The sequence below is a fragment of the Crassostrea angulata genome, chromosome 7 (assembly GCF_025612915.1).
Source record: "Crassostrea angulata isolate pt1a10 chromosome 7, ASM2561291v2, whole genome shotgun sequence".
NCBI lineage: Eukaryota > Metazoa > Mollusca > Bivalvia > Ostreida > Ostreidae > Magallana > Magallana angulata.
In genome coordinates this window covers 12364932-12380274 of record NC_069117.1, presented here as the reverse complement: position 1 = coordinate 12380274, position 15343 = coordinate 12364932, and the positions used below count along the sequence as shown (strand labels likewise).

General features: G+C 32.7%; 1 protein-coding gene across 3 annotated transcripts; it reads left to right on the top strand.

Annotated features, from left to right (window-relative positions):
* The first annotated feature begins 495 nt into the window (after nucleotides 1-495).
* On the top strand, nucleotides 496-6791 carry LOC128191444 (uncharacterized). Of its 3 annotated transcripts, none has more exons than XM_052863509.1 (7): nucleotides 496-3944; nucleotides 4187-4303; nucleotides 4893-5015; nucleotides 5318-5417; nucleotides 5715-5935; nucleotides 6216-6309; nucleotides 6659-6791. In XM_052863509.1, the coding sequence occupies exon 1, from the start codon at nucleotides 833-835 to the stop codon at nucleotides 3926-3928; it is 3096 nt and encodes a 1031-aa protein (XP_052719469.1). In that variant the 5' UTR covers nucleotides 496-832; the 3' UTR covers nucleotides 3929-3944; nucleotides 4187-4303; nucleotides 4893-5015; nucleotides 5318-5417; nucleotides 5715-5935; nucleotides 6216-6309; nucleotides 6659-6791. The 3 variants fall into 3 exon arrangements, with proteins under 3 accessions (XP_052719469.1, XP_052719470.1, XP_052719468.1); XM_052863510.1 differs by having other exon boundaries at nucleotides 6189-6309; XM_052863508.1 differs by having other exon boundaries at nucleotides 6085-6309.
* The last annotated feature ends 8552 nt before the right edge of the window (nucleotides 6792-15343 follow it).

Here is a 15343-nt window from a genome sequence, read left to right as displayed (position 1 = left end):
CAACATATACTGATTTTTTTCCCCTTTTTTTCTGACTATCTCATATATATATATACAGTGTACAATTTTAGTTTATTAAAACCTGATATATATTGTAACTCTGTTTTCACCATATGCTATTTTCTGATATGTTATTATGTACTTGTTTATAAGGAATCAATAAATGGTAAAAAAAAAAAAAAAAAAAAAAAAAAAAAAAAAAAAAAAAAAATCTAGAGGTTTATTGATTTTAAACTTTATCTTCATTAATTGGGAATAAAATACGTTCTAGAAATAAATGTGACAATACAAAAAATAGTTTTTGTCAGCTGTTGCAACAATTTACATGCTAAGTAGAGATCCCTCTGAGGATTAATTTTCGATCCGCGCCTGACCTAGTAATAGCATCAATAGTGAAACAGACTATTCAATTTTATGCAGAATGTTCCTTGAAAATGACTCGATATATATAAGTTTTTATCACAGGCACTTGTTTCATTACCCTATGGTATAATAATAACACAAGGTATCTAACTCCGAATGAGGTAAACCACCCCCTCCCGTGTGTTGCAGTCGTTTTCGCTTTTATACGAAATGCAATGCAAAAGTGTTTAGTACCATTTTCTTCTACAATAAATTATCTAAACAACCATATATAGCATGCTTACTTTTGTTGTATTCTAATGTGCATAATCTGCGTCAAAACATGATAGACTCCAATTGAACCGTAGGCACTGACATGATAGTATCGCAGAGAATAGTAAATCGGATTCTGATTGGCTAGGAGTCGGTTTCTAAAATAACACAGGAAAACTGAACGAGTTATTTATAGCCTCGAAGGGAAAACATTAACATGGATGCCAAACAAGTCGCGGCCGTAGAAGTTGTTATAGAAGGGCATAATCTTCTTATATTAGGACAGAGTGGTACGGGGAAAAGCTATTTAATCACTAAAATACGTGAAAAGTTTAAAAACTCTGGAAAATGTATAGCTGTAACAGGAACTACAGGCGTGGCGTCCCTGAACATCGGCGGTGTGACAATTCACTCGTGGTCGGGTATTGGAGATGGCAGATTTTCTAATGAAAAACTGCATACGAAAATTTTACATGACGAACATTTCGTAAAATACAAACACAACATACAGAAAACAGATATTTTGATCATCGACGAGTTGTCCATGCTTTCCTTGAAACTTTTTAACCAACTAGAATATATATGTAGAACAATTCGAGCAAATGACAATTACTTTGGTGGCATTCAAGTTGTAGGCATAGGGGATTTTTTCCAACTGCCCCCTGTCCCTGATGCATTGAAACTAGATTCTGGTGACTTTTGCTTTAAATCTAAAAAATTTTCGAGTGTGTTTAGACACAAAATAATATTAGAGAAAGTGATGAGACAAGATGAAGCAGACTTTGTTAATGCTATCAATGATGTGTCAAAGGGCCAACTTCCGAGTGAAAGTTTGAATCTACTGAGACGTCTGCAAAGAGCCCTCCCACCTGGAGATAATCCTATGCGTCTTTTTGCAAGAAATTTTGACAAGGAAATATTTAACTCGTCACTATTAATAGATTTACCTGGAGAAATCAAAACCTTCAATGCAATTGATGAAGGGGATGCTAATTATTTAGAAAAAATTCCTGTGCCAAAATGTTTGTATTTAAAAGAAAATTGTCCTGTTATGCTTGTTAAAAATTTAAGCAATACCTTAGTAAATGGTCTTCAAGGAAAAGTTTTAAGCATATCAAAAGATTCAGTCACGGTGACATTCAGTAATACAGTGACAGAGTTAAAGAAAGAAGTTTTCACTGCATATAGCTCGGAGGATGAAAAAGTTGTTGCGAGCAGAACCCAAATTCCGTTAGTGGTTGCATTTGGTATAACCATTCACAAAGCTCAAGGTTTGACATTGGACAGAGTTGAAGTAGATTGTTCAAATATATTTAAAGCAGGCATGTTGGGAGTTGCGATTGGACGGGCAAGAAAGAAGAAAGGATTGAGACTATTAAACTTTCACCCAAGCAATGTGTTGAAACCAGATGCTGCTATTTTTGATTTCTACAGCAAGGAATCATTTCCATTTGTTCCTAAATTAGAATGCTGCAAAATTTCATATTCATTGGAAGAAGATTTGAACAAAGATTTTGAAAACAAACTTTTATCTTCAGACTCGGAACTGTCAGACTTTGATTCAGATGAAATACTTGAAATTGACAGAATGTGTAATCAATCTTTATCTGAAAATGTTAGTTCTCAAACTCAACATCTACAGGAATCTTCAGAGACACAGCAGACTGAATGTCTTATAGACTTTGCAGAGATAATTTCGAGCATACAAGGCATGCTTGTACAGACAGATGAGCAAAAATTAATACATTCTGGACTGACTGATCTCATTGAAAAACATGAAACCGATGCAAGAACATTTTTAAGTAAACTTTATCATAAACTCTCAACAATATACTCTGAACTTTGCAGTACAAGTGAGGGAAAAAAAACAGACTCAAAGAATTGGACCAAATATTATTCCGAGTTGTATAAATTCACAAATTCGGATAAATATAAATCAATGATTGAAGAATGTGTTCATCACAATGCTGCTGAGCATGATTTTTTGACTTTTAGCAAGTTATTTGACATAGTTTCACACTTTGTATTAGAAGAAAAAGCAAAGGCTTTGAAAACCGCTCCAACCCAAGGTTCAAAACAAGACTATCTTACAGTGGACTCCTCTGATGTAGGCAAACTTAGATATATATGTGGCAGGTGTGTTGCCAAATCTAAACATTATTTTATGAAATTAGGGAGAAATAACATGTACAAAAAAGACAAAGTGATAGTTGTTTCTGGCTGTTTTCTGAAAGTGAAAATGTTGGATTTTTTAACTTCTACCTATGTTGAATTGATGGATAAGAGCATCTACAAAGAAACTCTTGAAGAGACAAGAAGACACCAGAACATTTCCCAGGGATTGACAAATATCAAAGACAATGTCTTAGACTTTTTCATTAAAGTGGATAAGATGAAGTCCCAACTTTATGAACAGGCATTTCATATGCAAGGTTCAAATGTCTTAAATTTTGTAAATGAAAAACTCTCAAAAAATGAGGAACTATTTAACTCATTCAAGCACTTGTTACAGAACTTTGATTTTAATGAATCATTTCTAAAATGTGATGTGAACATGGCATTGAAAAGTTTAAAAGAACTCTATGATGATATGATCTGGAGATTTTGTCGTGTTGCAGATAACCAGTTCAGAAAGGATATGATCAAAGTTTTCAGAAAGCAAAAAACGGACACTCTGAGAAAGCGAGTTGTGGAATCATCAGCCTCAAGTGTTTTAAAAGACGGTACAACCAAACTTACAATGATGTACATAAACAATGATGACTCTCCTGGAAAACTACGATCTCATTTGAAAATCCAATCTCTCATTTTGGAAACTGGACCTTTAGCTTTAAAAGGATTTTCAAAGACACTACTACTTAATATTGCTAAAGCCTACAATTTAACACAGTCAATGAAAAGTACTAAAGCAACCATAATTGACAACCTAATTCATCACATTCCAAACTGTCCAGGTATTCCCAACACTGATGTTCTTACTAGTGATGATGCACCAGAGTTACCTTCAGAGGAGGCTGTTCCATCAAGTAGCAGTGTACAAACTCAGTCAGAGAAAACAGTTGGTAGAAAAAGAAAAGTTAAGTCAGTTTATACAAGAAAGAAAAGAAAAACCCAAACTGTGGTTGCTGAATTTGAAAGTAAAGATGAAACTGTGTGTTCCAACTGTGGTCTTGTTAAAACCGATGAAGATGACTGGATTCAATGTGACATTTGTGATGAATGGTATGATAGAATATGCCAGAATATAGATGGGAAAGCTTTAAAAACTATTAGAGATCATGGAGTTTGGTATTGTAAGAAGTGTTGTGAATGAAGGCAAAGTTAAAGATGTGAGTACCAATATATACAGTAAAGTACATAAAATATGTATATATTATAATATATTATCTTTGCTAGCCTAAGTTGCTCCTACAAAACCTTTTAGACCAAAATTATTCTTGGCTAGCTAAGATGTAAATTTATATATTAAGTTAATGGCATATTGACTGTCATATGTGTAAATTTAAAACATTATTGCATTTCATTACTAATCTTTTTATTGATGCTACTTTTAATTTTTTTTTTTACCTAGGACAAGATGGAAATGTGAGTGATATCATAAAAACTATCTATGACAGTTTGATAATCTTAAAATTCAGGATCATTGAGTTTATTGAGGTCATGGACTTGTCCATTATATGTTCACTTGGTAGTAGTAATAATCACTGTTATTTATTACAATTTTTAAAAAAATAACTTTTTAATGATTGAATATACTAGTAACTACTTGTATATCTATTCCCAAAAGACCAGAGCAAATACCAGTATATACCGGTATAACAAGCATTCTGAGAGTAATTTTTTTTGTTAATACCTGTTAATCAATGAACAAAGTATAAACTTGTTCTGTAGTTTGATAATACAAACCTATCCAGCAAGTTTTGTTACAACAGTCCAATGCATTTTGAAAAAAAGCGGGAATTCGTGAAGTGTAACAGACAACTGACGGACACAGAGCAAACCTGTAGTCCCCTCTGGTGAAACCGGTAGGGGACTAAAAAATGTACAAAGCTGATGTGGGACAGACACAGACAGACGGACTAATGGATGCAGATGGGAACTAAAAGTTTAGTGTAGAAAGGTTGCACATTTTAGTTCCCCAATGGACTAAATGTACATGTTCTAAACTTCTAATTAAAAAATTAACTAGACCAAATTAAAAAAAAACGTTTACCTGTTGTTTTTTTCAATATATATTATATGTCAGGCTTTACAATCAGTTCTTTTTTATCTTAAAGTCTCAGTTTTTTGGGAGGTATTTCCGCAACAAATGGAGATGCAGAGTGTCTTCCAGAATTTGACTTTTTGGACACAACGGTTTCCCCTATTATGACACTGTTGATGCCAGTTCTATAAGAATTGTAAGTAGGATTTGTCATAGGTCCATGATAGAGAGATCTCTGCTGGCAGAAAATGTTTTCAATTATGTCACTATTCAGTCTAGCAGGGATTATTTCTGTGTGAATCTCTTCAATGCACAATTTAATCAAGGACATGACACCAAAATACATAAAGTCGAGATCTTCACGAGTTTCCATAGTTATCAAGCTCTTATAACGTTTGGCTGATGTGTCGCTCTGACAGACTTCTTTCTCCCATGCTTTAAACCAGTTGTACGACTCCTTCAGTTCATTTAATCTTACATCACTCATGTCTTTTACAGGTCTTGGGTCCCCAAAAAACGACACCAGTATGCTAGATGCCTTAAGGAACTCTACAGCTCCAGAAAGAGCAGCCTTACCAGCTTCACCGAGAGTGTTGCTGTAAGTTTTCATTAAATGCAACATGTCAGAGTCAAGAGTTTCGAAAGCCAGTTTATTTCTCATTTTCTGTGCATTATTCGGATGTATGTGGTTCTGTGATAACCTGTGATGTATTTTAAAGCTATGGTTATTTTTGTCCCAGTTATATGCATCAATCCACATTTGCCACTGAATTGATTTTCCCCCAACTGTCAATAACCTTTGGTGATTTTTTTGAATCCCACTGCTCAGTACACTGTTACGTAACTTCTTAATAAGATGACATGGATCCATAATGAATATCATTTTTTCTTGCAGGGTTTTTGAAGTGCCTGGCAACCATTTCGGTAGACAGTGGTTCATTTTCGGGGAAATGCATTTTAAGAAATGTTTGATTGTTGCTGGACCCATCCATACAACAGTAGATTGGTTTGAACCCCCATTCATACAAAGAATCGATGCATTTCCAGGTGGACACAAATATATCAGCTGGACAAAATTGTGTGGTCGGATAATTTGCAAATGGCCAACGAAAGCCAGTAAGTCCATGAAATAAATACTGCATGACATGGTTAGCCAGTTTGTTCTCATATCGCCCTTCATTGATATTGTGCATCAGCATTACATCTGCTTCGCATTCTACAAATCCATACAAAGAGCTCTTCCTACCTTGGTTTACAATTTGTAGGTCCTCCTGAATGGACATCTCATCAAGGATTATACCACCATACAGACCTTCGTTACTAATATTTGAGTTAATAGCTTCATTCCTCATCCACTGCATCATTTCAGGAATGATTCCAGGTCTCTGTTTTACAGCTGATTTGTAGAGGTACAGAAGGCTTTCAGACGGAAGATTTACCCATCCATTTTTGTGATGTCCCTATAGGCTGAGGGGTTTCTATTGTACAAGGTAAGGGACATGCTTATTACTTCTTTGGGCCATCTCATTCCACTTGCACTTGTACACTCTGATGATTTCATTTGTGTTGCTATCAGCATTAATTGGTTTGAATTTAAATTTGGTGCTATTTTTTTTAATTCTTGTATAACCGTTGGTAAATGTGCAAGGTTAGGATCAACATTTTCTTTGTCAACAGTAGAAATGTTCTTGTTTAAATTGTATATTTTCCTAGATTTTTTGCACTGGGAACATTTTAAACATATGCCAGTTTTTGAGTTCAAAGAAACAACCCTTATGCAATCAATATGCCTAATAACAGTTTTTGAGGTCTCACTGCATTCGACTCTTTCCTTTACAGACTTTCAGCCACTGGAGAAAATGTCCACTTCACCAGGATTCAGGGGCGCTCCATGACAAAGAGAGAATGTATTAAGTGTTCTGAATAGGCCATCCACTGCTGTTGTGTTGAACTTTATATGGTTGGATATCAGGAACTCTGACAGATCTACTGATTTACCAGCAACAAGAACTTGGACAAAACCTGTATTGTTAATAATTAGTTCAGTAATAACAGAATTTCCGTTAAACTTCTCTAAGGAAATTAACCCTAATTTTAGCATTTCATTTGTTTTCTGCAGTAATTTCCACTGGGCTGGAATCAGTGTTTGTAAATCAGTGAAATTTATAGGAGTCTTTGGTCTCACTTCAAATGTTAAGCCTATAACACTTGTTTTCCTTTTAATTTCATTGTTTCCCTTTTCAGCCACCATAGACTTTTTAATGCTTGGAAACATTGCTTTTAACATCTTAAACAATAATTCTACAGTGCATATGTCTTTGACAGATGGAAAAACACAAATAGCTTCAGTAAATATTTGTTCGAGTGAGATGTTGATTAACTGTAGTGATCTACTTCTGTCTTCTGCCAAATTCTCAGCTAGCCTAAAATTAAATGTGATGAATGTTAAATACTGGTGTCATAATAAACTGTTATGCTAAAAAATATTAAGCTTATAGGTAATCCATTTACTACTACTATTTGTTATATAACTGCATGCACAAATCAAGTGGGTGAAGTTTGGAACCCCCTCCACCCACCACCCCAGCAAAAACATTAAAATGACAGCGTTAAGTATTTTTATTTGCAATTTCAATTTTTCTTTGAATAAAAATTGGCTGGTTTCTTTATTAAAATTAATATATAAATTTCCTTCTTGTGAATAAAAAAAAATGAACATTTTTTAATTCAATTTAGTATTATGGTTCATAATCTTCCTTTTTGTAATTGCTTTTTTTAAATGTATAGGTAGCACAATCATTTTTTCTTGTCATTTGAGTTTTTCAATGCATCACAAGTTGTCATAGTACATGAATTTGATTGCTGGCTTTTATAGAGATGTACTTATTAAAGTTATAGAAGTATAGTGAACCATTTGAATTTTTTTTTTTAAATTGTGTTTCATTTGTAATTTATTGACTATTTAATTTAAACATTGGAGTCAAAGTCACTTGTTTTCAATAACAAGTGCCTGTGATTAGAGTCTATGGGCAAAGTATGCATACATCTATTTTCGACACATTACATGTATTTTAAACAGTTATATTAAATGAAAAAAGTTCAAATTAGTGATGATTAATGTCCAGTATTCCTAATTCACTTTAAAAAGATAACTAATTTATAAGATGAATTTTACCCATTTTGAATCATTCAAGAGGTCCTTCTCAGCTCAATACATTTGCGTAAATAAGAAGCCCATGGATATGTATACCTGATATTAATTAATTAGTTTGTTTCACCCCAACCCCAACCAAATAAGGGGGGGGGGGGGGCTCTGGATCTTGGTGTTAAACCCCCCCCCCCCCCCCCCAGTTTCTGTAAAAAAAAAAGCAAAGTTTATTTAAATTATTTAGGAATACCATTAAACTTATATATGTGGCAAACTTTTTTTTCACAGAGTCAGTTAATTGTCAGTGAGATTGACAGGCACTGGGATTAAAAAAAAACCCTCCTTGGTATTATACAGAATTATAAGCATCGTATGCTGTAGGTTTTTTTTTAGTAAAGTCAGAACCGAGTGGCTGTGATTTTTTAAATTGCAAAATACACACAGCTCATTGTAAACAATGTAACGTTAACATTAATTATATTGAAAAAAAATGTTTTTGTACTTTTCTTTATATGTGTAAGCTGTCTATTATATAGTTATTCATTTAATTCATAGTTAAATGTTGTATTTAATTCATACCATGAACAAAATCCTTCATGCTCCATTGTGTTTCAAATTCTACCGCCTGAAATGTTTTCAAAATCCACTATCCGGTGATTGTCTTCTTCTTTCTTTCAACGCAATGAAAATTTCCGAGGTATACCGAAAACCTTGGAATTCACCAATAGCTAAAAATAGCAGCTAGATCATCAATCCATATTTAATTAACGAAACGTTTATTTTGCAATATTTTATTTTATTTAAACATCATTAGTTTTTTGCAAATTTTAGACACTGAAAATGTTTTTTAAATCACGTTATTTTATTTTTTTTTTTCTCTGCGATACTATCATGTCAGTGCCTACGGTTCAATTGGAGTCTATCATGTTTTGACGCAGATTATACACATTAGAATACAACAAAAGTAAGCATGCTATATATGGTTGTTTAGATAATTTATTGTAGAAGAAAATGGTACTAAACACTTTTGCATTGCATTTCGTATAAAAGCGAAAACGACTGCAACACACGGGAGGGGGTGGTTTACCTCATTCGGAGTTAGATACCTTGTGTTATTATTATACCATAGGGTAATTTTTTTTTCTCAGAAACAAGTGCCTGTGGTTTTTATGCAAAACAGACATCCATTATTAGGGCCCCGCAAGGATTTGCGGGTGCCCTATAGTAGTCACTCTGTCCTTCTGTCCGTCCGTCTGTCACTCTTCTGTCCACAAATTTTCTGTTTTTTTCTAATAACTTTTTTTACGGTTGCCCAATCAAGTTCAAATTTGGTATGGTAGTTCAGTAGGCAGAAATACATTTTTTTATGCTAAGTTTGGTTCTCTATGTCTTCTGGTTTGGAGCTGGGGTGGTGGGGTAGATTCTTTAACTATGCATAAGAATGAATGGGCAAAGAGAGATAACTGCTGAGAATGTTACCATTGTATACTTGGAAGGCTGTGCAATATTTGTCCTTTGGGATTAATTAACCTTCCACAGGAAGAAAATCCTAAGCTTTATCTTCATCTGTCACATTGAGATTAATTACTGCACTGCCTGTGTCTGCAAATGAACTTTGTTTTGAAGTTAAGGTCAATTTTGAATGATGTGTAGTATTGTGTACATTCTTTGAAATATGGATTTAAAATATAATATTCATACTTTATTTTGGTTAAAATACTGTACACAATGATTTATGATAATTTATTTAAGGAATGAATTCAATAGTTATTTGTTTTATACGATATAAAATGGTTTGGGGCAGTTTACGCTTTATAAACCGCAAAGCGGTTTATAAAAAAGCGTAAACTGTTCCAAACCATTTTATATCGTGTAAACCTAATAAATATTGAATTCATTGCTTATAATTTAATTTTTTTAACTCTTCATTGTAGATAAAAACGGTCATTTGACCTTTAAAATGACGTAAAATTGTACAAAATTCAAACGTAACGTCAGGCGTATTGATACGTTTTTGACGTTAGTCTTACGATGACGTAGGCAACATTCTTTATTCTTGGCTAAAATAATTTTAGCCAATCAGAAAGCGCGTTACAACCAGAATTAAATTATTGAATTCTAAAATCAAGATATATATTAAGATATCCTTTTTCACTATTTTATTTTTAATTATTTATTTTATTTTTTTCTGCCTTAATGCTGTTAATTTTAACATGTAATCAGATAATAACCCCATTCTGTCATTTCTGAAAAAAAAAATCTTATTGTAAATTTAGAAGAAAAGGATGAGAGAGCAGAACAATTAATCCCCTGGGATTAATTATCTTGCCTGCTGCAGAAAATTTAGAGGCTGATCTCTATATGTCATATGAAGATTAATGAACACCTTTGTCTGCAACTGATTTTGTTTTGAAGTTGAGGCCAACCCTGGGTGATACAATGTATTTGCATTCACTGAAGGATTGCATTTTATAAAACACCTGTGTAAATCTTTTTTAAATACACATTTAATTAAGTTTTTTATAAGACATGAGGTTATCCCTGTTTACTGCAGATAGAAGGTTACTATTTAGAGTTTTTGGACATTTAGGAATTATCTTGAAATTTTAAAAATACAGTTGTTACTTATAATTTTCATTTTTTTTTTTACCACCTTATATATATTGCAGTTCTTTACATCTTATGCTGGGCATTTATTTTTCATCATTGTTAAAGGTCATATGAAACGATTTTTAACACTATGATTTACTTTCATGAATATAAAGCTTGGTATAAACAAATGTTAAAATACATGATGTAAGATTTTTTTGCCTTTGCATTACTGAGAAATAACCATGAAAACTGAGCACCTCAAAAAATTCTTGCCCGCTTATCGTTCTTGATTTTGTGGATTTATGACGTCACAAAGACCCACCGATGTAAACAATGCATTAAAACTAGTGTAATTTTACAGTAGTTTATCGATTAAATTTTAGTAATTTTTGCATATATGAACGTGTCTTTCTTTTCAAATGAGATCATTTGATTTCGTAGTAGCCTACAGATGACTTAGTTTTAATTGGTCGTTAATGAATAAATCTAATATCAGCTTCTCACAAAAGTAAAATCATGATGAAGATCCCGTACTGGAGTGAAAATTTAACGAAAGAAATGCTCCAACATTTACTGCTGATTAATGAATTATCCTTATCCTTTTGAAATAGAAACATCCTTTTCTTCTTCGGTACGTATAATGATTGAGCTACATTTAAAGGGAATTAAAGCATTTAAATTGATTTGATTTATTTTGTAACATAAAAAAGTATATAAGGCAGGCCAATGAAAATGTTTGAGGCATTGTGTACATAGTTTGTATTTAAGAGCTGCTATAAAATGCCGCAAAATTATTCTTAAATTTTATTTCAAAATAATATAAATTTCTGACTTATTGATATATACAAGTAGCAATATCTTTAGAAAATACTTTGTGTACACGTGCATTAACGTTTTATTAAATTAGATCGCGGAAATATGGCATTTAAGGATTTAGAAATATATCGGTAAAATAAATCGGTTGTTTGATAAAAATAGTTGTGAACGAATGTGAAGATAATCAACAGATTTTATTAAGAACAAGCATCAATAATGATAAAAAAAAAACGAAAGAAAACATTGCGGGAGAAAGTGAGATAAAAGGGATCTGTGAGTTAACACCGCACATACACGTTTTAAAATCAAAACACCGCACATTCAAGTACACGTTTCAAAAACAAAACATTTGAAGAAATTTCTCTTAGACTAAAAATAATTAAATGGTAACACATTTGTGAACTTGAAAGTGAAACAAACAATATAATCGCGAAGCGAATGAGGCACAATGAGGCCTACAAGTTGTTTAGAAAAAAATCTTAATGAATTGCATGAACGTGCAAATGGGAAAAAACGATCAGACTTATTTTTGAATTTGTCAATTTCATTAAAAAGATCAAAATAAAACATATAAATGCTTATATTAAAATTATATTATACTTGCATGTGGATCTATGAAGAAAATCATTTATTCTCCCTGCAGTCTCGAAACTGAATATCATTATGTACACGCTATTACATGTAAATAAAAACGCACACGATTTCATTTCTTGAGAGAAAAAATACTGACGTGGTTGATTATTGTATAATTATACAAGTTTTTATATAAAATAGTATTTTTTTTCTTTTAAAATGCTGCAAAATGACATGGATATTTGTATTCACAACATAGCTTTATAAGGCGATTGGGTCTTACTGACGTCATAAGCAAGGGAGGTAAGCCGCGTAAGTCAATGTTCCTTTTCCCGATTAAGTAATTTTGATCGACTGTGGCGCTAACATTTTGCATAAAATATCCAAAAAACAATGTCAGTCTTATTAAATAGGCACTTATGAACTCATTCCCGTATATAACTCAATATGGTCAGAATATCGTTTCATATGACCTTTAATATAAAGAGGATGGAATTCAAAGTTTTTTTCACTTCTCTATATTAATTGTCATAGCGGGGCCCTTCCTGACTGGTCAGTTTTCTAGTTTTTTTTAAAACATGGTATTGCACACCACAAGCATCAAACATGGATATGATTTTATTAAGCCACGCAATGTTTATATTTTCAACCACTCAACACGCGATTGAACACGAACGATAACTCTGTTCTGAATATTATCGTTTAATATAAAAATCCGTTAAATGGTGAAATAAGACGAACTTATTAAAAAGAATTTCATGTTTTAACATAAACCAAAGTAGGATACGATATGAAAAACGACCAGTACTTACGTATTTTGAGAATATTATCCGAACACTTATACTTCCGCTCGAAATTTCACAGGAACTGAACAAATCTCGGTGAAGTCTCGTGAACTTTCATTCGAGCACCTCTGGATTTATTACATACTTAGCAACGATAAAGAAAACATTCCGAACACATTCGCAGGGATGGTATTTGGGCGGCTTCAGATAGATTCTCTTACGGGCATTCAGAATCAGAAATTAAAAAACAAGGTAGATGGAGTTCCACTGCTTTTCAGAATTATATAAGACTTCAGTAACGTCTAGAGTCATTTCTAATATTTTTATATAGGTAGTGGAAAAGTTGGTTCATCGATTATTGAATGGGCATTCGTCTACGCCAAAAACTCCATATATGGTGTGAATTTGGGATTAGAAAGACATAACTACAGTTTGTTTTGGCAAGGTAAAGGAGGAATGAATTGGTTCGACATTATTCCAAAAATAAAGCTATTATTAAGGTCAATCTGATTAAAATAAGATCTTTGATCCGCTCTGACAAATTCGATGTCGCTACACAATGTAGCGACATCGAATTTGTCAGAGCGGATCAAAGATCTTATTTTAATCAGATTGTTATTAAGGTATGAATCTCCTCCAGAAATCTTAGTTATTCACTGTGGTGCTAATGATCATGATATAGGCAAAATTCCATTACTACGTTTTCGCGCAATTATGCAATCTACAATAACAGAATTGAATCGAATTCTTCCCAATACAACTATAGGGTGGTCAAATATTTGCCAAGGATATCCTGGCGTATCAGCTCCGACGTTAAATCTCAAAATCTTGCTGCCATTAGACTTAACAATTTTATGAATCGTTTAGTCTCGGTAAATGGTGGGTTCTTTTTTAAATACCCAGAAATCACGTGGCGTGCAAAAGAGATGTATCGTAGTAATGGTGTTCATCTGTCAAACATTGGTAATTGTGTATTACTATTTAACTTACAAAGGGCTTTGCAACAAGTGTGTTTTCCAGAAAAAATATATTAACTAGTTTGACTTTGCTTGTGGCCACACCTACATAAGTATATATACATATATATGTTAAGCGTCTCTCATTCCACCAAACTTTGTTGGCGGTGGTTGTCTTTTCAATAGACAACCATTTGGCGCTTATTCGAGACGCATATTATCTAATTTAGATAGCTTACAACTTCTGCTGAGTATCTGCTCACCCAGTACCAGTATGAATGTTGTCATAGTTTTTAAGTACATTGTATTATAAAACTTCTATAAGGTTATAAGGATAAGGTTATAAGGATAATGTTTATAAGGATAAGGGTCTATATGTTATAAGGATAAGGATTATAAGGGTAAATATGTTGTAACATTGTATACAAAAATACCTGTGAATTTTATATAGATTATATTATGAAGGTTGTGGCCATAATCGCCAAAATATATAGAATAAAACAATTAATGAACTTTACACTTGTCCTCATTGTCTGTAATAATTTGATTAGTATTAAATAAGCCCGGTAAAAATTATAAACTACAAAAAATAAATTATTACCATCGATACCATTTAATACCATTCATAGTAAATAAAAATATAGCTTTTCAAAATTAACCATACAAATTACAATGCCACTTCCTTGAATAATAGGTATTCGTCATAATTTGAACAAAATTTTATAATCCTGAGGCATGTTTTTTGATCCTCAAAAATTTAATAACCAGTCAAGCCTCTTAATTTTAATAAATGTTAAACATAGCAGTAAGATTAATTTAAAATATCAAGTGAGGTTTTCGAGTTACCTTTTAGACTACTTCACAATACGTGTATCCCCTTTACCCAACCCTTCTGGTTGTCTAGTCAATTTTAAATGTTATATAGTATTTCAATCATATTCCATTCCATTTTTTGTGTATGATATGGAAGATTATATACTAGTAAGCAAACGGTCATTTTAATATGTTTCACATTAAAGTTATTTAACTTAAAACATTAAACAAAAATTGTCACAATACCAGTTAATTAATACAACAAGAAGAAAAATGCCTCTGTGACATCAAACTGGGTATTTGTGTGAAATAAACAGATAACCATTTGTCAACCCTAAAGACCACATATCCAGAGAAATGAGTTACCCTCTATGAGTATTTTGCAAGAAAATAGCGAAGTTCAACAACCAGGATTTTTCATAAAAGTAATAAAAAAATCCAAATCCATAAATAACCACATCTTTGATTAATTTAGCGCTGAATTTACTGTATATAAAAAGCACGAAGCTTTACAACATAGTGGGGGTCAGCCGACATTCGTGATTTTGTATAGTGAATCGAGGACGGGCATTCATTTCAAGGCCATTGTTTATTGTCAGCGTAACCGAGTACAAACTTGTGGAAAAGACAAAATACGTATTATACATTTTGAAAAATCCTGTGAAAATAAGAAGCCTGTACTACATTAGGCTGGTACCTAAAAATGAAAAACGTATGAAAATCTCAATGTTTTTCCTATAGCAAGCGAAAGCTATTACCTGCGTGACCCATGTTTGAACCCACGCATGGAATAAATTATTTCAAACAATCACGTGGGTTCTATCCAGGTAGATGTTTGTCA